Raw genomic sequence first — 25,182 nt, 5'->3', positions numbered from 1 at the left:
GCAGACAAGAGAAACTGCTACATACATCACCCCACTGGCAGAAATGTTTGGCGGCGTTCCACTGAAGCTTCTGGTTCCTCTTGTTGCCCACCACTGGTGACCTCCCACGGGACAATCCTCTCTTTGTGATATTGACATGGTGTCCCTTCATCCACTCGGGCCAGTTTCCTCGGTTGCAGCGGTGCACAAAGCGTGCACACTCCAAAAACAGAGACGCTCTGGCCACCACAGGAGCTTCCTGAGACATCAAGAGAAAGTCACGTGTATGGTACAGTGACACTAACCAACCAGCACACACATATTTGATGACATATTGATAACAACTGTATCCCCACCAAAATGTATAAAGTTTATGTGAAGACCCAAAAACGTGAAGCAAGGGCACAAGTCAGTGCTTTCTATGAGTGACTCGAGCTCACCTTACACAACAGACAAAACTCACCATGGCCAGGAATAAAGGAAAGGTTTAGCCAATGAAGGAGACCTTCTGCCCCTCCATCTTGTTTGCTCCACCACCACTTATCTTGTCTTTACCTCCAACAATGTAATCTGCTGGAGTCACTTTGAAAGTTCAACTATGTGGATTAGAATTTTGGTTTGCCACTCGTCTCCCAAAGACATTCACGGCAGTTCAATTGATAACTTCAAACTGTCCAGCTGTGTGTGTGTGTGTGCCCTGTGATGGACTGGAGTCCCCAATGCCACATGAACAAGGACCTTCTCCACGTCACCCTGAACACAACACACGTTTTAGAAGACTGATGGGTACAGAAAGAGAGCCGTGTGCTGATTTCAGACGTGTCTCGACTTGCTTGGCGCCCACTTGACACTCGAGCGTCTTGGCACGTGGCTTACCATCCAATCCAAGTTTACTTTAAAAGCAGCCTGTGACCGCAGTGATGCACGTCTCCTCTTGCCACTACAAAGTGTGTGTGTGCTTTTCAGAAGTTGCCTTTTTTGGTTTAGTGTCCCCAGTCATGTCCTTAAATATACCCGCCATTTCCACAATTCTGATTATTCCTCAGTGTGCTGCTGAATGCCAGTTTGATGCATAAAAGAGAACAAGCCCTTCAAGAAATGCATTATTTACCCTGGCCTGGTCCAGAGAGGTCAGGCACAAACTCTAAATGACCCAAATCATGCATTAAGACAAAGTGTTAGCCAGCGGTAATGATAAACAGGGGACATGCAGACAGGAGGATGATGGACAAAACTAAAGGACCACCAATCAAAACTGTACCCTGACTCAAAGAGAATGATGGGGCACTAAAAAAACAAGGCGAAGCGAGAAAGGACCAACAGACGTCCCGGGACCTCAGACAGACCCAGAAATCAGCCAGTGATGACGCTAAATAAAGATGGACCAAGGAGCAGGGCACACACCTAAACAGAGGAAGGAGCACTAATGGATCACTCAATTATCTTCACAGTCAAGCAAACGAGAAACATGGCCTGTCATAGCCACACACCCTGATATCAGACAACAAGGACGACGGACCTCCTCCTTGGAGTGGTGGGGGACTTGCATGCCTCAATGGCCCCCAGGGCTATGCTATCTGTTGATAGGGTAACTCATAACGAATTGGTTCAATGGCCAGACAAAGACAAATCCATAATGGACCCTCACAGTTGTTCTCAACAGATCTATGAGAACCTGTCTGGGAACAATTCCTGAAGTCAGGTGTGTGGGTGGCATTTCTTGGGCAGTACTTGGTAGTCCATGTAGCCCGTTGGGGTTCAGTGCAAGAGAGCCGTGGAACTGCCATGAGGGTTCAGCATCCACAAGGCAGAGGAGGTGGGGGGTCAGCTGAAAGGTGGAAGGAGTAGGACAGGAGTAGGACAGATCAAGGCACACTAGACCTTGATAAAGGAAAATGGCTTCCAGTGTTTACATACTTGATGATGGGCGCACCTTATCTCTTCTCTGATCCTCGATGGTTACAAACAGGATATCTAGGAGTTGCTGAGATTTGAAGGGCCTCATTTAGAGGACCTAAGTGCTACATTCCTGCTCTTGGTAGATGGTGTCATCTCCACTGCTCACCACAATAGCACCTCTGCTGTGCACTGAATGGTTGGCAGCCAAGTGTGAAGTGGCACGCTCGAGTCTGACAAGAGTGGCTTGTTCTCTGCTGGTAAGGGGACAGCAGCTCTCCCAGGTGGAGGAGTTCACGCACCTTGGGGTTTTACTCTGGAGTGAGTGAGAGGCGACTGTGATTGACCAACATATTGGTGCCATGGATGCAGTTTTACCAACTCAATACTGGACTGCAGAGGTGAATCTCTCCATCTGCAGGGCACAAGCTCTGGGTAATGGTGGGCAGAATGATAACAAGCAGCTGAAGGCTGGGGGGCTCACTCTCTATAACGGTGTGAGGAGCTCAGCAGGACAGTGGAGCAGAACTGCTGCTTTTCTGGACTGAGATGAGCACTGAGGTGGACTCATCATGAAGTTAGTGTGCTCCCCTGGGGAGTGTTTAAGGCACAACCTGCTGGTAGAAGACCCTGGGGCACCCGGGACATGCCAAAGAGATCATTATCTCTCCACTGTCCTGGAATTGTCTGCCTATTACTGAAGAAGGGTAGGAGGAAGTTGCTAGGGGTAAGGAGGTCTGGTCAGCCCATCTTAGATGGTACTAAAGATGATGGCCAACAGATGGGCTTACAATTGCCTCATGCATGCAAACAATTCATGGAAACATCACATGGACATATGAAAAAAAATGAATCATTCAGGCATGCAAGGTTCATACAAACACTAAAACATTCGAGCCCTCATCATCACTTGAGGTAGGAAGAACATATGCATGCAAGTCTACCTAAATTAGTGGGCTACGCAAGTTAAAATACTAATCAGTTTTGGTCATTTGCTGTTTCCTCTGAAGAAAGGTGGTAAATAAATTTCATAAACACATTCAGAAATACGGAAAACATTTACAAAATTCAAAAACTCAAACAGCGCATTTCAACAGTCAAGGTACCCTACCAAGTCGAGGGCTGCTGCCAAGATGGAGGCATCGGGAATGGTGCCCGGTTCACAGCAGTTGAGAAGGAACTGGAAGCGCTTCATGCCTTGGCGAATCGCTCCTAGGTTGACCACATTCTTGTTTTTCATTCCTTCCTGACTGGCAGCCAAGCGTTCTTGAAAGCTGTGACACCCTGCAAGAGGCAGGCAGGACAACACAACGTAGCATCTTTCAAAGACAGTGGCATTAGACTCGACAAGGTCATTTCACCTGATTGCGAGGACCAAGAGTCCCTTGGAATGAGTCATGCTGAAATCTAATTGATTGAATGGGAACGTCAGTGATCGGACATGTGCTCAATGCAATTAAAAACTCAGTCTCAGAGACAAAAGCATTCACTGACCATCTTCCTTCACAGACGGCTTTCCGAATTTTAACTCCATAAACTTTATGATTTTTACTTTAATCCAGAAGCGAATCACTCTAGAAAATTGGTAATAAATGGAAAACAAGATATGGTGGACCCCAAGCGCTAACTTTTCAACTTACACAGAGAAGTTGTGAATTTGTCAATAGTTTTTCTTTATGTGTTTCCATCTGCACCCCAAAGCCAGGCAGCAGTAAGCTGTCCCAATACTGTGGCTTCCCAAGGATGAGTACTGCGAGATAAGCAAGAATGGCACCTTTGGGCAAGTAAGTGCCCTAGGACTGCTCGCGGGTGCTCTAGGACTGCTGGCATGCAGGTACCATGTCACGTCTTCCATTTGTACTGATAAAAAGGGAAGGGGATTAGCCAACATGCAACCAGAAGTGACAGGGTCGTGATCCCAATTGGCTTCGTTTGTTTCTGGTGTGACAGGAAACACAGTAATGTTGCGTTACAATAACTTCCCAGGAGATCCAGGTGGCGGATGGAAACAACATAATTATGACATTTCCAGATTTTGGATGTTCATGGGGAGATAAACAAGTAAGGACAATTTTATACACAATACTATCCAGAAATGTGAAGAGACACACAAAATCCTTTCATAACGTTCATTGATAAAACTGAATTTGTGCATTACTTACAAGCACTAGAAGATTTCTCTCCAGGAGTTTTGGTAACAGATTTTTTCCCCTCATTTGGCTGTTACCCAACCTTCAGAATGCTAGAAATTAAGAAGATGTACCAGGATGGCCCAATGGCACCAGCAACCCAGCCCTGCTGAAGGAGGAGGTTTCTGGTGCCAAGCCCTGGCATTTCTCCGCTTACGAGACAAGGATGCAGACGGCAGATTCAGAAGCATCCAAAGCAGTTTCCTGTTCGTGATCACAACAAATTAGCCTCAGTGTATCAGGGTCTTAGTCTCACTTGGTTAACAAACCATTCTCCATTCAGTTTTAAAGTGTTATGAAAGATTGCTACCAAATACAGTAGGCCGTTGCCATTCGCAGCGTTCCCCATAGTGGATCCTCCTGGCAAATCCATCTTTCAGAACAGCAGAAAGGCTTACAGCACACGTCAGGTTAACTCACGTCAACTTGGCTCTCTTCATGCACTGTTAGTGCGCAAGGCTGACGGGGTTTGAATTTATGCTTAGATTTGGTTAATGCTTAGAAATATGCACCTGGCAAATGGGGCAGACTTAAATTCAGCTAAATGCCAAGGTAGGAGGACTGTGACAGTCAGCAGTGGATAGACGGCGAGAGTCTCAGAGGGCATGGCAGTGTCCCACAAATTTACAGTGGTTGTCAATGTAATCGTTGGCTTATTTTTGTATTGAGAGTTTCATTTATGATTGTAAATCTTGTGTATGAGAAATGCACATTTTTAGGGACCTCTTTGTAAACGACACCCTCGGGCTGTAAAATGACCAAGCTGTCTGCTGAGCTCACTCTTGAGCATGCAACGTGCAGCTGGCCGTGTGAGAAGCCATCTTGTGTCAAGTCAGTGGCGACCTTTTTTAGAGTCTGGCCCTGTGACTTATTTATTGAAACCGCCAAAAGGAGAGGTCAGTTCCAAAAGTTCCTTACGGCATAATGGTGAGAACCTCCAAAAAGAAGACGTTATTTTCGAAAGTTCGTTAAGGGGTACGGCACGAAATGAAACATACTTAACGTTTGTAAGTAGAGTGCAAAGGATGAGCATGGGAACGTATATTGGAAGTCGCAGAAATAGTGAGGAGGGGTTTCCCCTATCTATATATACAGTTTAGGGGGTACACCCGTTTCCCCCCCTTGGGTATTGCAATAGGACATGAAACATACCTAACTTTTGTAAGTACACGGCAAGGAATGAGCACGCGAAATTTCAGCGTCCCATCGATATGGAAAGTGGGAGAATTAGTGAGGAGTCAGTGAGGGCTTTGCCTTTTCCATGTAGAGATACTGATGTGTAAACGACACCAACCTTCTGTAAATGTGTCAGAAGTGAATTATGTGTCAAATTAAATTAGCCATCCACTAACGGCACAAGTAAATCTTAGACTTAACTAGCAGCGAGAACATCGGACTACCCTGCCAAGTTACTGTGCTAGTCGTTTGACTTTTCACCGCCTTCTGAAGCGGGCAGCGGCTCACCCGACAACGACGGAGCCACGGCAGGGCAGTGATGAGTCAGTCCCACATTCACTTTCTCTTCTTCGTCTCTCCCTTCACTTAGTGAGTGTGACGCGGCCCTACAGGAGCCTTTATCTGCACGCTCACATCTACCAAGCACAAACACTGAAGAGAACTCCTCTCATTTAACATTTAGGTGTTTGCTTCTCACAGCTTTGGGAACAGAGCAACCAACCACAAAATGCAAGGGCCTACTGTACTGTTTCAGAACATTGAATTCCGCTTTAAAACGGTGCTCACTAACTGCCGACAGTTTCTGTTTCAGACATCTCTGTTACGATTCAGAACAGCTGCTGTCATTCTCATTTGATTCTACATGTTCAGTGCAGAATCCGAGAGAATCAACAGGCCATTGTCAGGTCACAAAATGAAATGCCACACAGCACTTAAACAAACCTGCATCAACAAATGAGGACGGAATGGAGAAAGCAGCATGAGAGACACAGAAGACTAGATAGCAGCTGACAGTTCAGGACAGTTTTCATGCGTGAAGAATGTGTCTGTAGACCTTGGAGGCCTGCTCAGCCCTTGACTCCCACACTCTCAAGTACCCTGCTGGCGTGACCTTTGGAAATTGCAAAGGTGTTGTTCTGACACCAGGAGACAGGCTCAGGCTCAGGCTCTGCTTTGGTGAAATGTGGTAACCCCAAAGGTGGAGCAGCCACACTCTCCCAGGACTAACAGTAAATGCACACATTCACACTGCTTGATGACAGGAGTGCAGCTCTGTATTTTTTTCATAGAGGAAAAAATATAAAAGAGCAACTCTTGGTACACTTAGATGATGAGGGACATGTGCTCACAAAGAAGACTGGCTTAGCTTAAAGAGAGGACAAGGACACTCAGCCGCAGTGCATGGAGGATGGCTTTGGACAAACAAAAACACACACAGTGAAGCAAAGGAAGCCCCAGGGGTCTACCATCTTTTTCTTCTGTGTGGTGAAGCTTGGATGGGTTCCTTCGGCTGGAGCGCCATTTACCGAGACGCTTGAAGAAATTTTCCTCCTCGTCCCGGCCGTACTCCATTGCACCTCCTTCAGACAGCTTCACTGCACTGGTGAACTTCACCTGCGTGTTCAAAGGCACAGCATTAGGAGTTTAGTGTGAACTCAGCAGCATTACTTCTAGAATTTACGGACCGCTCTGCTCTGATCTAAGTTACAGCTCTCATGATTATTACAAGTGACCACAAAATGGCTTCTCTCCTGCTTGCTCGACTGATGATCATGAGCTTCTTGTTTTCCCCGAGTCAAGTCAATCAAAAACTGCAGATTACTTTCACACAGAAGAACTATTTCAATGTGGTCAGGGAATTCGAAGAATTCATTTCACTCACATGTTCCTCCACAGAGAAAATGTCTGTGCTACGAGTCTGGCACTGGACGGTAAATACATTTTCAGGAGGTGTGAACCACTCAGCACATAAATCGTTATGTTTTATACAGCCTTTCATTTCTAGCAAAATGTCATTTATAAACACAACTGTTCAAGTCATCTGTTGAGTCTCCACAGTGCCGGTGCTGGAATGTCAGCAGAATATTAAATCAAAACCAGAACAGGGCTAAAGATGACAATTACTGACTAGCAGACCTTTGCTTTAAGACCACGGGTGTCAAATTCTGGGCCTGGAGGGCCGCAGTGGCTGCAGGTTTTCATTCTAACCATCTTCTTCATCACTGACCAGTTTTTGCTGCTAATTAACTTCTTTTGCTTTAGTTTTAATTAACTGGACTCAGGCCCCTTACTTGTCTCTTTTTCTTTAATTAGCAGCCAAACAATAACGTGACCAGCTCACCTCACACAAAATCTGAAAATAAAGAAAGATGGAGGTCTCGGTAAGGCTGATCGCTCAGGTCACCAATACATCTTGACGGTTTTGGAAATGTCTGCTGTGGCAGAATGAGAGCAGGAACAAGCTGTGGAATTAAATAACGGGTTTAATTAACAGCAAAAATCGGCTTCTGAAACTGGCTGGAAGTCCCACTTGGTCATCTGTGGTCTCATTTCTGTTTGGCTGCCAATTAATGAAGAAAAGAATCAATTTAGAGGGCGGAATCCTTAAAAACAGGGCCTTTAAAATGAAGGGTAAAGGAGTTAAGTAGCAGTGAAAACTGATCACTGGTTAGGAAAAGGGTCTCAATGAAAACCTGCAGATACAGCGGCCCACCAGGCCCAGAGTTCAACACCCCTGGTTTAGACGGATAACTGCTAAAGCTTTAAATGGGACAGAGAGCACATGAAAGAGACTAAATGGACCACCATATGGAATGTGCAGCATTCATCAAAAATGTTCATTTGGCAGATATGCACAAGATAAATGTTTAGGAGAAAAACTACATCCCATGATAAACATACACACACACTCACAAAGCACAACCTAGCTGGCAATGCCCTCTCTTGTTTGGCATGCAAAAACTCTTTCATGACATCTGAAGACCCTCACACCTAAAAGTCACAAAGAAGCAGAATTCCATAGGAAAGGAAAACAAAAATACAAAGACCACGGACACCTTGGTATGTTAAGGCCAACGTCTGGCAACTCCCCGTCTGATAAGACTGCGAGATGACGAGGACCAGCCAGCTCAGACCATCCATGAATCAAATGTCTGGGGATATCAGCAACTGTCCCTATGCCAAATCTGAGGGGCAAACCTGGGCACCTTAACATGGTGAAAATATTAATGGACGCTATCCTTAGTAGAGAAATGAAATGGCAGCCAGTCGGACCACAGCACTGGCCAAGAGTCCCTCACTAGAATGGTACGTTAGCCATGTCCAAGTTACACACAGCCCTTCATACTGAGTGTTTGACTGGGAGTACTGACGCTGCTGGCTTCACTTCCAGATCCTAAATTAACCAAAGGCAGAACTTCATTGTCTTCATGTAAGTCTTTCTCCCATGAGAATCTCCAGGTCCCACCCAGCCATTAAAAGCTTTTCTCTGTCCCTCTACTTAAATGAGAGGACAAAGACAGGAGGGTCGATGGACTCATTACTTTGTATTCCATTATGATACAAATCAATAAGCCTACATTTTTCATTTCTGTGAAATGTATGGCTGCTGTGGTTAAATGTTTAGGCTTTGTTCACATTAGAATATCAGAACAATCTGGAAGGGAAGAGGCCATTCAGCCCACAAAGCCCGCCAGTCCTCTCCACTCAATTCCTCCAAATTCTATCAAGTCGGGTTCTGAAGGTCCCTAAAGTCCTCCTGTCCACATCACAATATGGTCACTTACTCCATGTGTCAGTGGTCCTCGGTGTGAAGAAAACTTCCTAATGTTTGTGTCAATTGTATCCTTAACAAGATTCTAACCGTGAACTCATTTTAAAGTCACCCTCTGGATCCACTGGACTGACTCTTCTTCATTTTAAACACGTCAGTCAGGTGGTCTCCTCTTCATCTCCTTTAAGTCTTTCCTCCTAACTCATCCCCTGTAGCCCCCCATAATCAGCCTAGCTGCTCTTCTCTGGACCTTCTCTAACGCTGCTGTGTCTTTATGGAGACCCAAACTGCACACAGGACTCCAGATGAGGCCTCACCAGTGGATGATCAAGCTTACACAGAACTCCATAGAGCTCATAAAGCAAAAATAAAATAAAGACGATCAACACAAGCACGGGCATTTAAATGGCATTTACTACAAGTCAGTCTTACTTTTATAGTCTATAAGCAGTAATTTGGTCTTGAGAACATCGTTATAAATAACTAGCTGTGTAAGCGTGTGCTGTGAAAAGCCCAGGCTCCTAGACACTATTGAAATTGTCGGAAAAAAAATTGAAAGGCAGAGTCGGCAGTTTCGTTTTGTGGACGCACTCGCCCCGCTGATCTATCAGCGAGCTTCTCTCTCGTTTGTCTTTTCTCGGTGGTTTCACTTTGGCGATGGAGTCTCACTCTATCAGCTTCATGCTGCAGCCTCAGACGTCTTTTTTCTTCCGACTCGTTAACTTATGGCCGCCTTGCCGGCTCTTTGAGCTTCACGCTGTAGCCTCGCACTTACAGGCCGGACAGACAGACAGACAGACAGACTGCCACGCGTAGACGTTTATATATAAGATATGCACATCAAACACGATCATACGCCATGGAGTTTTACCTTTGAGCTCTGCCGCATAAAAGACAGCCTGTCCACAGAGCTGATATCCAGCAGGTCTTCAACTCCATCGGTGAATCCAGAGAGAGAAGATCTCTTCAGCCAGTTCCCTGTTCAAACCAGAAGACAGGCGTGTGAAGGAGGAAAGAGAAGAAACACCGGTCAGCATGGAGAGAGCAGCCTCTCTGTTTGGACTACTCGGATACTTTTCTGAGCTAAATATAATTTGTAACTAAAAAAAAAAGAATTGAAACATTAAAGACATCAACAACTTACTTAATGTAAAGTTAGGAGGTAAATACAAGTTCACATTGGGAGGTTTTACTTTAGATAAACACAAGCATATTAAACAAATAAAGAGTGAAACGGTTACCAGCGACTTCTTGTGAAAAGTCCCAACCTACCTATTGGCAGTTTCAGTTTTTTGCGAAGTGAGATGCGCCGTGAACGGGAGCGTGAGCGGCGGTCAGTGGTGGTCCCAGAGTGGGCCGTCGTGCACTCAGATGTGTCTTGTTCTGACTGACTGCTCGTGTCACTCGCTGCACTTTGAGACTTGAACATTTTGCGCCAGAAATCCTTTCTCCCCAGGAGGACTCCAGGTACTTGCTCATCACTGCGCAGGATAAACAAACACTTTTAAATCCCAAACCTCAAGACACAACTTTGCTCAGACTTCATAAGCCACTTGTCAATCTATTAAAAAGTTTCCTGAATTCACGTTTTCGTTTACATTTCAGAGAACAGCAGTGCACCTCAGGATTATTCCCCCATAGTGAGAAGCCTGCCTGTTCTCCTGCATCTACGTTGGCTTTTTTTGTCCAGATAATTCCATATTCTAAAAACACAAAATCTGATTAAACAAATTGCCAACCTTAAATTACAAGTCACAAGTATGTATAGACTGCAACAAGCTGGTCGGCTCCCTCCAGCTGTGTGTCCTTAGCACTTAAGTGAAGCCGTGGGTTCAAGTTAGCCTGAGCTCAATAAGTGGACACTGAAAATACGAGCACAAGAAAAGGCTCAACTGTGCAAACGGCACTGAAAACTGACGTCTGGGCTGGAATGAGACGCACACTTTGACTGTGAATTTGACGATTTCCTCTTCCCTTCATTGTGACCTGGCGACATCATCAGACATGAACACACAAGTTCACCTTGACGCTCTTCTGACTCATAAGGCACTGTTTTAGGAGGAAGGACAGGTAATACCATGTCTACCTTTTGATCAGCTGGGCACATTCCTAGAAATAAGTTAAATATCATAATGAAGTCTTTTATTCATCCAAGTGGTTGGCTCATCAGCCAGCACTAACATACACTGCACGGCCTGGCATGCACTCCTCTACAGCACACAAGTTAGCACAATGACACAGTCAGGAAGGCAGAGGACACGCCAGCATGTCGTCTCACACGTCAGCGCACAGCCTCTCCATGCTAAACGACATTCATGCTTACTTAGGCAATTGTTAGGAATCTGAATGATTTACGCTAAGCCATTATGATCTGACCTGCAATTTTATTTTTTCCTTGTCTCCTCCTAACCTTCTTTTGACAATGTTTGTGGGGTTCTGAACACCAATGAATCCGCTGCTCAGATCTATTTTGTTTTTCAACACGTTTTTAAGAATGTTCAAAATGAAGCATGTTTTCCCGTGACGCCATTTTGCTTTTCTTATGGGCAACGCCATTTCCCAGTCCAACTGCCATAATGCAATTAATTGTTGTTAGGGGGCATGTCTCAAAAGTCCCACTGTATGGTAGACAAAACTTTATTAGGGTTATTAGGGTTAGGGGGACAAATAAGAAGCTGATTAGATAGATAGATAGATAGATAGATAGATAGATAGATAGATAGATAGATAGATAGATAGATAGATAGATAGATAGATAGATAGATAGATATTGCTTTTCTATCTATCTATCTATCTATCTAACAGACAGATAGATAGAAAAGCACCATATAATAGATAGATAGATTGATTTTAGCATAGTTTGCAGGATTAGACAGACAGACAGACAGACAGATAGACAGACAGACAGACAGACAGGTCCAAACACACCAGAATAACAAAACAGCAGGCACACTAATGATGTCATATTTGAGCCTCTGGCTCTGCACTGGAACACTTCATGCCAGAGTGAGGCTTCACCCCAAGCCCTAATGGTTTGCTGTTTTGTTTTGTGCTGTTTGGACTCTCCTGGTTATGAAGTGAACTGCTCATTGTGTAGTTTAATGCCACTGATTCGGCTCTGGTCATGTCTTCGTTTACTGCCTTATGAATATTCTGCACTGTTTCCTGTCTACCATTTTTTTGTCATACGTCCTAAGATTTGTTTACTTGATTCTTGTCTTCCAAGTTATGACTTTGGGCTTCTTATTTAAACATCTCCTACTCCATTTCATTCAAAACTGCTGTGGCCCTTTGGTGAAACTCAGCGTTTTGCTTCCCTTATATTAATTCTGCATTCGCCTGCCTTGTCATTTAGTGTTTATATAAAGACATCTGGAGAAACAAAAAGGGCAGGCAGCTCTCCATGTAGTGAATTTTCCTGAAGAGAAGACACATACTGTGCCAGATGAAGTATTTGAATGTGTCTTTAAAAATGCGCCGTTCCCCCTAAAATGAGCCGATTGTACTGGTGTGCTGCGGGTTACTTGAGTCAGGCAGCATCAGAAAACAAACACACAACAGCACAACAAGGAAACCCCTTCAAAAGCCCCCAAACATCTTTTCAGTGAGTGTCACCTTTTGTAATTACGTAATCATCAGAGAAGTGAATTACTGTACAGTGTCAGTTTCACAAAACTGTATGCGAATCGACACTTCCCTGTTTCGCTCATCACTATGGCAGTTCAGTCAAAGCAAAAATATTAACAAGCAACACAACCACAGTCCCCTGGCGTACTGTGCTAGGCACCGGTACCATAATACATCAGCTGTGAGGTGTGGCTTACTGCTCAGGCGTCTGCGGAGGCCGACTCGAGATGTAACTGCGACACTCGTCAGCTGCGGAGGCTGGCTGTCCCTTATCAGTCGTGTTGCCAGTTTCAGACCTGAAAACACACAGATATCAAAAATGTGACACGATGATTTGATGTTTCACCAGATGGTGTACTAATAATGAACTTGTGAAATAAATAAAGAATACAACTCTTTGAAAATGCGCTCCCTACAGGCCTCTCCTGCCAGTGTCTGTAGCCATTGGGTGTGAAAGGCGTCCCCAGCCTCACTTTATTAGCTATAATAAATATAAGAGTTGCATGGCACTTCATAATTCAAACTGTAATTAGATTTGTAGCTGACTTTTACTTTTATTTCATATCCTAAGAATAAATGTTATTCCTCCTGCAGGTACACAGTAGCTTGGCTTCGATGACACAAACCAAACCCTAAAGGTTAAACCCCAATTTTTTAATTACCTCTAAACTCTGCTCCAATGTCTTATTATATTTCTAATGTCTGTTATACTCAGGGGCAGCTACCACCGCTTTGTCTCTGATAAAGTTCAGTCTTGCTATTGTCATGGCTTGAAATCATTTTGTAATTAAATCATAGAAGAGAAATATCAGAATCAGAACAGAATTCCACGTCGTACACAATCAAGCCGGCAAAGGACAGAAAATCCCAAAAACAATTACCTTCTGCCTGCTGGAACCTTCTGCTCCTCTTTATTGTCTGTTTTTTTGTTGGGAGTGAGCTTCTCTGCGCTATCCAGCAAAGCACTGAGTGCTACACGACGAAATACGTTCCCATGAGCCTCTTTGATAAACTGCACCAGCTGACGTATGTCACAGTACAAGCCCTAGAAAAGGAACAAATTGTGCTTCAAGAAAAAAGTAAAAGCAGCCTCACTGAGCATCACATCAGCAAAAACTCCCAATTTAAGGAAGCCAGCCAGCCAGCCATCTGCTTAGAACTCATAGAGAGTGAGTGTGCGGAGAGTGAATAACCCGAGCTACAGACTCATCTTGTTCTCTCGCTTCATGTCAGCCAATTGTGACGCCAAAGGAGATTGGCGAGAGATAGCAATGGCGTCGTACAGTAGCCGCAGGATTTACCTGAGCCCAGTGAATTACAATCAACAAACAAGTAACGGGTTTGTGACTAACTGTGACGCACTGGTGGAATAAAGGTGAGGGTCTGACATTATTGAGCCAGTCTGAAATACGGGCAGTACCACTTGCTGCGGAACCGTCTAAAGCAGTCTTTAACACTCCAGTAAAACCTCCGGCCTTTATACAGCTTTGAAGAACAGTCCAAGAGCCCGATTCTCATCCACATTTGCTGCATATGCTGTATTTTAGCCAGGACTCATTTAGTTTTGTTCCTTTTCCCCACAACCACAGTACAGAACCCCCTGGGGTTCACTATAACGTCAGCAGCTATGAAGGAGGTTGCTCTGTGATTCACAATTCCAACTGCTCTGCTCCTCTGGCCATAGTGGTTGTGCTGCCCCATACACTCCAAGTGAAACTTCTTATGTATCGACACGCGGTATATGCTGCAGGTATGGAGGTAAATATACTCGCTACATACATACAGCACACGTCAATATACGGCATACGCTGCTGGCTGAGATCACACGTCTATCTGTCATTAATATCAGAAGTACAGTACAAGGCTGTGCACAGAACACAATTGAAATTATGAACTTCAAACCATTTCAGTATTTATATTTTGACTTTGTCTAAAGCGCATGGCTGCATTGGATAGACTCTAGCATTCCGAAAGTAGATATTAATGCCAAAGAAACTGAAAGGAAGCTGTGATCAGCAGTGGAGAATGAAGCACAATCAGCACTTTCAGAGGCAGTCACAGGCATCCTCCGTCAAAATGATGAAAGAAAATTGTGGGATGTAACGAGAGCATATGGTGAAGTGTTGGTGGGGTCCACTTAAGACCCCTGAAAACAGCAAACAACCCAACCACTCCTCCTAAAGTACTCCATACATCACATTAAGTGCCCACTGTAAACATCTGTTTACAAGGAATTCATTTTACCACACATGAGAGAGACAGAGAGATCGATAGATAGATCGATAGATAGATAGATAGATAGATAGATAGAAATGAAAGGCACTATATAACAGATAGATAGATAGATAGATAGATAGATAGATAGATAGATAGATAGATAGATAGATAGATAGATAGATAGATGGCTGTGAAAGGCACTATATCTTTAATATATAAAGCAGAGTCGATGTATGTATGTATGTTTGTTTGTTTGTTTGTTTGTCCGCCATACAAATCTGCACTGGGCGTCCGATCGCCACCAAACTGGTGATGGGGCACCTTTGTGACCAGGAGGTGGTCACGGGGTATGTTTGGTTGGGAAAAATGTTCGTAGTGAAGCGCAGGTCTCCTTTTCACCGACACAACATTCAGCACACGTCCCCATACTTATCATCGACAAGATGGTCACACGTTGCAACAGACGTTAACGGTGGCACCATCTAGTGGCACGTTTGGCCCCTGTGCGTCACTCTTTACCAATGTTTCTTTAAATTGCCAACAGATGGCGGAAGTGTCTAAGTATGAGAAGGCCGACTGCTTTCATTAGGTGAAGGGGAACTGCCGTATGGATGTAAAATGTGAACGACCCAGTGCACATGACTGGCTTTACGTATTTCTGGTACTATTTGTTCGCTTTCCGACGTATTGTAAATGACGTACATTCATCTCACTCTGGTGCTTATTCTGTACGTACTACCATGTGACACATTATAATTGTCCTGCTTTTCGCTAATATACCCATGCCACTGAAAAAAATACATAGAATTAGAAAGTCCACTTCCAATGCCAGAAAAAAGTCTATTTCAAGAGCATCTGAAACATTGCACAAGACGTGAAGATGTTTTCATACCAAGACTTCCGCTGATTCCGAATGATTTACCCTTTGATTTCAAACGACTACAATTTCCTGTTTGTTTGGCTTTTGATATGTCAATTCATAAGGCTCAAAGGCAATCACTGCCATGCTTTTCACACGGACATTTCTACGTAGCATGTTCTAGAGTGGGCAATCCACAAAATTTGTTCATTTTTGCACCATAAGGCAAAACAAAAAATATAGTGTATCCAAAGGCTCTGGAATGACCACTTATATTACCTATGACAATAAAATGTCAATCAGAAAACTGTTTGTTCTACTTCTATGTTCTGTTTCTTTCATTTAGGAAAGTCACCGGTTATAGATTCCCGTGCAACGCCGGGTACTCCTGCTAGTAACATATAATAATACAGACAGTATATATATATATATATATATATATATATATATATATATATATATATATATATATATATATATACTAGTCATTAAAACCCGTTACAATAACGGGCGCTAGAACAGTAGTGCATAAACATTAGTAGGAACAGTCTATATTAAATGGCAAGGGACTTTGACCTCATTCTTTTTGTTGGTCGTATTTTTCTTTCTTTCAGCCTTTCTTTTGCTGATGTTTACTTGCTGAGCTGACCGTTCTTCGTGGGCTGCCGCCGTGTATTGTGTGTCTTTAATTTTCTGTGACAGTAATACTGTCTTGTACACCTGCTGGCTTGTACGTCCATAATATACCTTTAATTTTCTCTGGCGGTAATACAGGCGTGCGCGTCGGTAATGTGCCTTTAACTTTCTCTGACAGTAATATCGCACATCGCACCGTGCCCCATGCATGCGCACTTCACCAGAAGACACACACACACACGGACACCTGGACGCACACAGGGATTTTATTAAAGAGGATATACATATTGTTTCTGTATGAAATCCTAAAACTCCAATGTCTTAATATTTTTTTCTAGAGATATTTCCTAAAACATTCAGGACTTACCAAGTTTTCCGCACTGTGAAGTTCATGAGTGGTTGACGCACAGCGAGTGATCAGAGATTTGAACATGCAGCCCACAACCACTGCCTCCATATTCTGAGCGACAGACTTATTGTCCCCAGAGGTGAAGTTATTCCCAAATCCTGCTTTGTCTGTAAATCCAGAGACATGACAGATTAACGCGTCACACAGAGCACATGGCCCACATTGCTACAAATAATTCCATCTCTGCAACATAAAGAAAACCAACAGCAAAGGGATAAATGAAAATACCATTCACCAACATGACATATGAAAAAAATAAAAATACATAAGAAGCAAAATAATTTCAAAGAATATTTTGCATGCATCAGACTTTTTACTTTAAATGGTAACTGGTGCGTTACACAAAACAAATGCCTACTGAGTGTCATTATTACTCAAATGGCCCCATGCACATCATAAATGTCATTCTTATGGGGCTGCCACTTTGAGCAAACACTTTAACCATTGTGCTCTAAACATGAAGGTCACTTGGGGTGTGCAAGCAGAACAGCTGCATTCTAAATAGTGGAATATTGGCAAAATATTTCTTCGGCGGAAATTTAGATTATGTATATACCAAGGTTTCGTTTTTTCGCTCTCCTGGATCTCTCACCTGCACTTCCGTATTCTGCAAGAAAAGAGATGCGTGCAAAATTCATTTCACGTTTGCACACGCAGTTTTTCTTTGATCTGTGGATGAGAGCTCTTACAAACTGTACTCTGAAATGTTTCAAATATACTGAATGCAAATCACCTGACTCGGCACTCACTACATTTACATGCAAGTAGAATTCCGGGTGTAGTCGGAATACTAAAAATTCAGGATACACAGTTCAAAGCAATATCTGTCAAGCAGAAGGCATACATGTTCTGGTTCACAAACTGATGCAACTTACCATAATCACTGTACATTACACATATATATATATATATATATATACAGTATATATATATATATATATACACATATTTGTCATATATATGTATGTTATATATTCAGATAAAGAGTTAACGGTTGCTTCACTGACATTCTGTTATCCATAAAGTCCCCCATCTGGAAGTGAAATAAACATAGAATGTGTATTTTGACATTTTGTATTTCACTCATATATTCCTGTGAAATCGACTTTGTAATACTTTGGCACATAACATTTCAGTACATCCCAAAATATTACAAGATAATCCCCAGGAATATCATCAGCGTGTGTATCCTGTAGGCATCATAACATGTATGTTTTACAAGGCTTTCAAAAATACGTATTCTGCATGTATTTTACTTGCATATGGGAGATAAATTCAAAAGATGGATGGCAAATACACTTAATTCAAATATGTCCAAAATCTTCTACAAGGCTGTCAATAACATGTTGAAAATATCATGCAGCAACAACAAGACATTCATGAGGGTAACATGAATTGATCTGAAGAAAGCAGCAGTTCAGGAGCTCAGCTGACAAGACACGTGTGTGCGCCAATGTTACATATTAGCGTGTTGGAGTGTGAATGTGCGACACTCTAAAGGCCTTGGAAGGTCCAGGGTGTCATGGGATTCTTTTAAATAAAGGATCTAAAGGTTTGGTGTATCTCACTGTTTTTCTAATTTACTTCAGTAGATCTATTGGAGAGCAGCAAGTAAACGCTCATTCTACTTGAGCCACTCTGAGTAGACAAAGAGACTCCTAAACGTCATGGCAGACGGCTGGGGACCCTACCCAGCCGGGATGTCTGGACGGTCCACGAGAGGGCAGCCACCCTGGTCTGCTTGGGGGCCACCGGAACAGAGCTGGGAAGCTCATCCCTGTAGGAGGACGTGGCCACCGCCAGGGGGCGCTCGGACGGTCATGGAACCCTGGATGGCAGGACTTCCACCACACCAGGAAATGTCGTGGGACGGAGCACCTGGAGCCCTTCTGGGTAACTATGAAAGGGGTCGCCTCCCCCCAGTAGACGAGATGGAGTTTGTGAGGAGGGGAGTAGAAGCAACAGAGAGAGAAAGAGAGAAGAGAAGAGAAGAGAAACGGTGCTGCTGTTGTATACTTTGTGTGGGGAGAATAAACCCGTGTGTGTTTTGGACATCCTGGTGTCTCTCTGTCTGTGTCCGGGGGCTGGCTTTGACACAACATATATAGAAATAGATAAGAAACAATGGCCGACAAGTAGAACATCATCCTACAGACTGTGGAAACATACTACAAAAGTTAGAAACTGAAAGCAAACAACTTAACCCAAGCTGAGGCCCATTCAACGGCAGCGATGTCTACTGCACATCTATGTGTGCGTATACAACTCACTTTACTCCACTCAGGGACAATGGAAATAAACCACACACATATGTTGTAATGTGTACCCAAAAAACAATGGGTGACCCCCCAAACAGATTTACGATTTTCTCTGATGAGTTGAATGAATTCTGGTATAAAACTGAGTTAGTCCGAACATGGCACCCGCTGTGGAGCAGTGAAGGTTACGCCCTATCAGCGCACTGCTCTTTATCATGCCTTTCATTTCAACATTCAAACACAGATTGTGTTTAGATTCTTGGAATATTGAAACGAATCCTGCATGAGTCGCCGTTGTCTTTTCCTCTTCCTTTTCTCACTAAGTGTCACCTAATATTTACATACTTTCTATTGAATTACAAACAGTAACCCTAAATTCACATACTCTGTCCACTCCACCAGCTGTAGGCAACTTAACTGCAGGTGGCATTGGGTTTGGAGGGCACAGAGAAAGCCCGTCCATACCTAAAGTACGTCAAAGCATCCAGGCCGAGGTAGTGAGCATGTGCAGAAACGCTACACAGCGGCCTATCAAACCAAGCTTTCACTCCACCAGCACCAGCACAGATCACAGATGTGCCAGTTTATCTTTAGTAGGCAGTTTCAGGTAAAACGTCCCTTAACTCTTTAATGCATTGTGTTTCTATCTGTTACAGGTATGTAGTGATCTCCTGTGCCCCTCGTGTTTTTTGGTTGGCCCATCTAACACCAAGTCCTTTTTTTGCTCTTTTCTACATTTCTTGCCACTTTTTCCTTTTTGAAATAAATTCTCATATATAAAGATTTCTTGGCTAGTTTGTCTCCTCAAGCCATAGGTCTTCTGCCAGTTCTTTTCCCTGGGGAGACACCGTAGATATTATAGGTCTGTTAAGGGGACTTTGAACTTTAAAGTCCCTGGCAATGGGTGGTGCCCCTCTAGGTCTTGCTACTCTCCTTTGGACTGTTTACCTGAGTATTAAACAAACCCCCCACCCCCACCCCTTAAAGGCTTGCAGAGTTCCTCCTCTATAACACACTGGCCCCTTCATCTTCCTCACCAGATGAGCGACCAGCTCTGCTCATCTACTGACTTGAAGCTCACCCAAATGAGGAGGTGGAGGCCCTTATCAGGTCAGTCCACAGGTTACTTCCAGTGCCACACCAGCCCACCAGGAATCACTTCTGGGTCAAATCTGTTCCCACAGGGATGTCTGCAAATACTACAGTTCCCAGAAGCCTCAGAGGGAAGCTTAACTCTTGCCATAAGCAGCCTGAAGAATTACTGCGCCTAAAGAGCTTAACCCTAGCCAAGAACCTGTTGGCAAGCTGTGCACTCTGTTTGTCACCAACATGTCCTCTGTCTGCATCTCTGTGTTGTGAGAGATGGCCGGGACCCCCCTGAAATGAAAAGATCAGGGAAGGCAGCTACTTGTGGACACTGCCTCCCCCAAAACACTAGATGGCAGTTCCCCTGGAGTATAGCGGTGCCCCGGATTCCCACAGGGCATCCTGGGACTTGGAGTTCGGTTTCTCAGCCCTGTTGGGTGCCGTGGGTGCCGCCTGTGAAAGGACCTGGGGAGTCATGCTTCCCTTTTAGCCCGGAAGTGCTAGGAAGTCAAGATGACCAACGCCGCAAAGTACTTCTGTGCTGATTAAAGACCTTGGGATCTCCGGCCAGAGTCGGGTGGAGGTGGACAGAGCTTGCTGGGAGGTGTGGAGGAGAAAGAAATGAGAGGAATAGAGAGAATTGCGCTGATGATTGTGTTATTTGCCTGTTATTTGTGGCTGTGGTGCTTAGGGGCACGATTTATAAAAGAAAGAAGAATTCAAATACTTCTGAGTGTCTGTCTGTTGGGTTTAAGGGGGCAACAGTCACCCCTAGCGTCCACAGTGCCTGCATATATGTAAGGTTTCCAGAGACTCTGAGAGGGCCTTACGACTTTGACACATTATTTACTGAGCACTGAGCACAAGCCCATGAATGAACTCAGCGCTGCATTCTGCTTTAAGCCAAGTGTGGTCCTCAGGCCCATGAATGAAGACTGACATGCTCCATCCACTCAGATGTGCTCTTATTGGGCAACCTCTGTATCACCTGACTGCTAAAACAGCACTGGGCTCTTTCTTATTACACGCAGGAACTCGACCCGTCTCTCAAAACGTTTAGCTAGCATGTATGAAGTCAAGTTATTACCGTTGTCACACGTTGAGGAAGTGTGTCGGGGACTCAGAGCAAAATGACACAATGAGTGATGTGAAAGTGCGTGCGCCGACTTCGAGAGTGGAAGAGGACAGTGACATCACCTCTGGAAGCCCCGCCCATTCCAGCGCCAGTCCCAAATTCAGACTGCGGGAGCCACATTAGCCCAAAGAAGGGCTATCAGCCGGTAACGATGAAAACATTTTGCTGTTTTCGTTACGTTTCATTTTTAGCCTTGCTGCTCATAAACAGACACTTCATGGCCTCTTGTTCCTGTTCTCCACATTCACTCGTGTCTCTCAATACGTCCCACACGTCTGGCTCTTTCGTCAGTTTTGTGTCCAGGTCACAGTGACAGGTGGAAGGTGTGCTACTGCACTACGCTGTTGAATGCTCTTTTAGTGATACATGCTAGAAAAACGCTTTTTAAAACCCTGACCAGTGAGGCTGCTTAGCCCTGGCTGTCGGTGTGTTGACTTTTCTCATGTGACACCCTTTTATATTAACAATTCCACAAGCGCCATTTAGTTTGTTTTTTTAGCACCTCTTCTTATAACTTTTGAAAGATAACCCAAGAGGTTTTGTGTTCGTATGCCACACAGTTCTGGAAATATAAAGCAATTTACACCGAATCTGTGGCCCTTCTAAAGACCCCCAGCTCCTTCCGAGTATTCAGTGTGTCGCTTTACGGTTCTTTACCTGACAGAACTGATTCTACCACACTAGAGAGTAGAATGGAAATGGCAAGTGAGTGGAAAATGCTAAAGAAGCATGCAGACAGATTAGTTGAGCCCATAAACACTTGACAAAATAATAATATGTTTGATTTGAAAAGGACACACTTTCTGAGATGAAAGTGTACAGTAATGACACACTCACAGATATACACATGCAACACAACACGGGGGGGGCAGCACAACATGCAAACAACGTCAAGGCTTAACAATGGCAAAGCAGAACTGGGGTGCAAATCCATGAGAAGCTCTTCAGAGACGGCGCACTTATCAGGGTACCTTCAGCAGAATTCAGAATATTAGTATTCAGAATAGGATGCGGAAAATCATCGGAATGATGTGCCACATATTGTCCATATTCAGAATACACCTGCCATCCATCATTAGGTATTCTTGCAATATTCTGAACATGAAAGCTTGCATGTAAATGTGAAAATCAAAAATAATTAGTTAGAACTATTTTTGCATGATTTCATGCTGTATTGCTAAAACAGATCAGGGGACATGCTGTCATATTAGAATGATCACAGTGAGGCTTCCAGACCTCATCCATGATAGCACCCTCAACAAGATGGAGCCTGGCTGAGACAATCTAAAGGCCACAAAGGAATCGATGTGCGTTCCCGACCGGCGTCATAATGCTGTTGCTTTTGACAACCCACCACTCGAGCTTTCCTTCTGTTTTAGGATATTGAGGAGTCCGAGGTATTGGGGATCAAATCCCAGAGCAGGAGACCTGTGAGCACTACAGCTAACAGCAGGCCTCCTTCCTGATTTCCGCTTTTATGGCACATTGTGACCCTCAAAACCAAAACCACTGGACACTGAGCACCTGAGGAGGCACGTACCACATTCTCAACGCATGTCACTGACTGAACAAATAAAGTTGTCTGACATAACTGACACTGTGTGAAATAGTATTTGCCCCTCGGATCAATCCATTGCTTTGCAGCCCTCTGCAGACTGATTGATAGATAACTGGACGTCAACCATTTGTGTTTGCTGATCTCTTCAGGAATTTCCGTTACGTGCGTGTCGAATCTCTGACAGCAGCAGTCAGACCGAGTTAACTGGCTGCATTCTCTCGGCTGAATCTTCTCATCGATTTAATCGAGTTGGTGAGGTGTCCCTTATCTGCGGTTAAAGGTTAGACCTGAAAATACTCAGAAATCAGCAAGGAGGACAATCCACTTAAACAGCACTACATGTAGACCAGATGTATTACAGTATATACCCTGTACGTATTTATATGTGGAAATATAAACTTAAAGGAAATTCATTCAATTAGAATACAGTTTTACTCCAAACTGTGCAGCTGAGTGGGTGAACGTTCGTCAGTTGTATTCCAGCAGCAGAAACCCCAAGAGGACTGCGGTGGAAAAGGAGCAAGGAAACAACAGCAGAAACCAGCATAGAGACGGACAGAAGACCACAGCGGGAAAAAAATGAGTCCCACTAAGTGCTAGCGGGATGTCAGAACTCCGTTTTTGACTTTGACCCATCATGTGAATGAATATGAATCCAAACACGACAGAAGACAAACAGGCCAAATCAGGGTTAAGGTGGTCAGGACAGGTGATGTGTGGCACACTGCGCTCAGACACATCGCCGATCCAATAATCAATGGGCCTTCTACTGACCATTGACAATGCCCATCTTTCTGACGTCCTTGTTGCTTTTCAGCTTTTCCTCTGTGTTGGTGCCCAATCATTTCGCCTGGTGCTCTCCTCTCAATGGTGAGTGAGCAAACATTGTGTGGGCGCGTGGAACATGAGCTGAATGTACTGCATCAGTACTTGCAGGTGTTATTCATTTTTAACTTCATTATTCCTTTTCTGATTATTTGTGGGATTGACGTTTTTTTTGCATGTATTTATTCACTTCCACAGTTTTCAGTTATTGTCACCAATCACGGCACAAGAGAGTGGGGACGATTGGCACGTGTGCATGTCAGGAAGAATTTCACTGCACTTTGTACAAATGACAATAACGACTCGATAAACCAACTTCTGGGACACGTTATTTGAAGAGTACTGTGTGCATGTAGTGTAATGTATTTGTGTGTGACTGTGTGAATATACAAAGGCATACAGAATATTGAGATATCCAGAAAATGAAAGGCATTATAGACACGACAGGCAATGTAGATAGAGCACACTGTAAATCACATATTAGAACCATTACAAATGAATACCAAACTCAAATCTGTGCTATTCAAACTAATCCAAACGTTAAGTAGTCCACAGTTTACAGATGTAAAACAATGCTGCTCATCAACTGAACATCCTTACTGTCTGTAATGGGTTCCATGCAGAAGCCAAGCAACGCGTGTAAGAAATCCACCACGTTATTCAGGGAGTCCTTATTCACGTAGTCTCTCATGGTTTGTCGGAACTGGAGCTTATCCAGTTTGTATAAACGAGTCAAACAGTTCTGGGCCTGGAAAAAAGAAAGTAAGGTGCCCATTAGACAGCAGCAGCGCCAACAGTGGCAGGGTTTCTACGTCTCTGCTCTCAGACAGTAAGAGGTTCGAGCCAGCGCTACACACGCATCACCATAGGGCACTTTAGAAACAGTATGTGCAAAGTCAGATTTTCAGTTTACCATTGGGCTTTTAGAGGATCAAGTACAAACAAGAAGGAAGGCTAATAAGCGCAGGACATCTGGTGGGACAGAGGCATTGTAATCACAAAATCAAACAAGTCTGTCAAAACTGAAATGGCATGATGCCTACACTACGCCACAGCAGCAGGCAGAGAGCGGATTGTACAGCAGTTCAGGTGCTTAGGGTGGATGGGTGTTTGTGTGCGGCCCTTTAACAATAACAGTAATAATCCATTTTATTTATATGGCACCTTTCCCATAGTTTACCCCTCTGTCTGCATCAGTGAGTTAAACAGGGAGCAGGTAATTACACACACACACACACACACACACACACACACACACACACACACACACACAGGCTAACTGATGCCTGGACTGTTATGTGGCTCTGTTGAAATCGCATCTATAAAACACAGGGTGACTTCCCACATTTACCAGGTCTGTTGGGGCAAATCAGCAAAAACACCACCTTAATGTGACTCTCATGTGATTGGTCTTCTCACCTGTAGTCGTAAACGGTCTCCTGACAGGCCCCTGTGACCCTCTCCACACCCATAAGCACAGCCCAGGCATTTGACAATTTTAATCAGCATTGTGAGTGCAACTCTATGAGGGCTTGGCGGAGCATTGTCATCCTGAGGGGAAGAGAATAAGCGTTAGGGCAAAGCGTGAGAAATCTTTATCAGAAAGCACTTCTAGCCACCATACCTTTACTGCTGGGGGCTTCCACTTGTCTCAAGCAAAACAACTAAGAAGGTAAAGGGCAAGCAGGGACTTTTTCCTTTAAGTAAATTCTCTGCCCCGTGTGTTTTTCTCCTTTTTGTGTATAAAACGGCCATTAAGCTGACAGACAATGAGATATT

The 25,182-nt window shown here is 44.0% G+C and overlaps 1 protein-coding gene and 1 long non-coding RNA gene across 16 annotated transcripts in view; one reads left to right on the top strand and one right to left on the bottom strand.

Annotated features, from left to right (window-relative positions):
- Positions 1 to 25,182, top strand: part of LOC127528966 (uncharacterized) — a 524,038-nt gene that overhangs the window by 315,954 nt on the left and 182,902 nt on the right. The window lies entirely within an intron of this gene.
- Positions 1 to 25,182, bottom strand: part of LOC114656453 (protein unc-80 homolog) — a 104,317-nt gene that overhangs the window by 62,293 nt on the left and 16,842 nt on the right. For 5 of the 10 annotated variants that reach the window (XM_051930920.1, XM_051930919.1, XM_028808101.2 and 2 more), the window contains exons 14-24: positions 24,823 to 24,954; positions 24,004 to 24,151; positions 17,098 to 17,148; positions 16,500 to 16,648; positions 13,302 to 13,465; positions 12,618 to 12,716; positions 10,066 to 10,274; positions 9,665 to 9,771; positions 6,488 to 6,635; positions 2,987 to 3,159; positions 26 to 238 (exon numbers count right to left, since the gene is read on the bottom strand). In XM_051930920.1, the coding sequence (XP_051786880.1) occupies positions 26 to 238; positions 2,987 to 3,159; positions 6,488 to 6,635; positions 9,665 to 9,771; positions 10,066 to 10,274; positions 12,618 to 12,716; positions 13,302 to 13,465; positions 16,500 to 16,648; positions 17,098 to 17,148; positions 24,004 to 24,151; positions 24,823 to 24,954 (1,593 nt within the window). The remainder of the gene's footprint in view (positions 1 to 25; positions 239 to 2,986; positions 3,160 to 6,487; positions 6,636 to 9,664; positions 9,772 to 10,065; positions 10,275 to 12,617; positions 12,717 to 13,301; positions 13,466 to 16,499; positions 16,649 to 17,097; positions 17,149 to 24,003; positions 24,152 to 24,822; positions 24,955 to 25,182) is intronic. The other 5 variants (XM_051930922.1, XM_051930918.1, XM_051930921.1 and 2 more) reach the window with 3 other exon arrangements.

This window comes from Erpetoichthys calabaricus, chromosome 8 (genome assembly GCF_900747795.2).
Source record: "Erpetoichthys calabaricus chromosome 8, fErpCal1.3, whole genome shotgun sequence".
Taxonomy (NCBI): Eukaryota; Metazoa; Chordata; class Cladistia; order Polypteriformes; family Polypteridae; genus Erpetoichthys; species Erpetoichthys calabaricus.
This window is presented reverse-complemented; position numbering and strand designations above follow the sequence as displayed.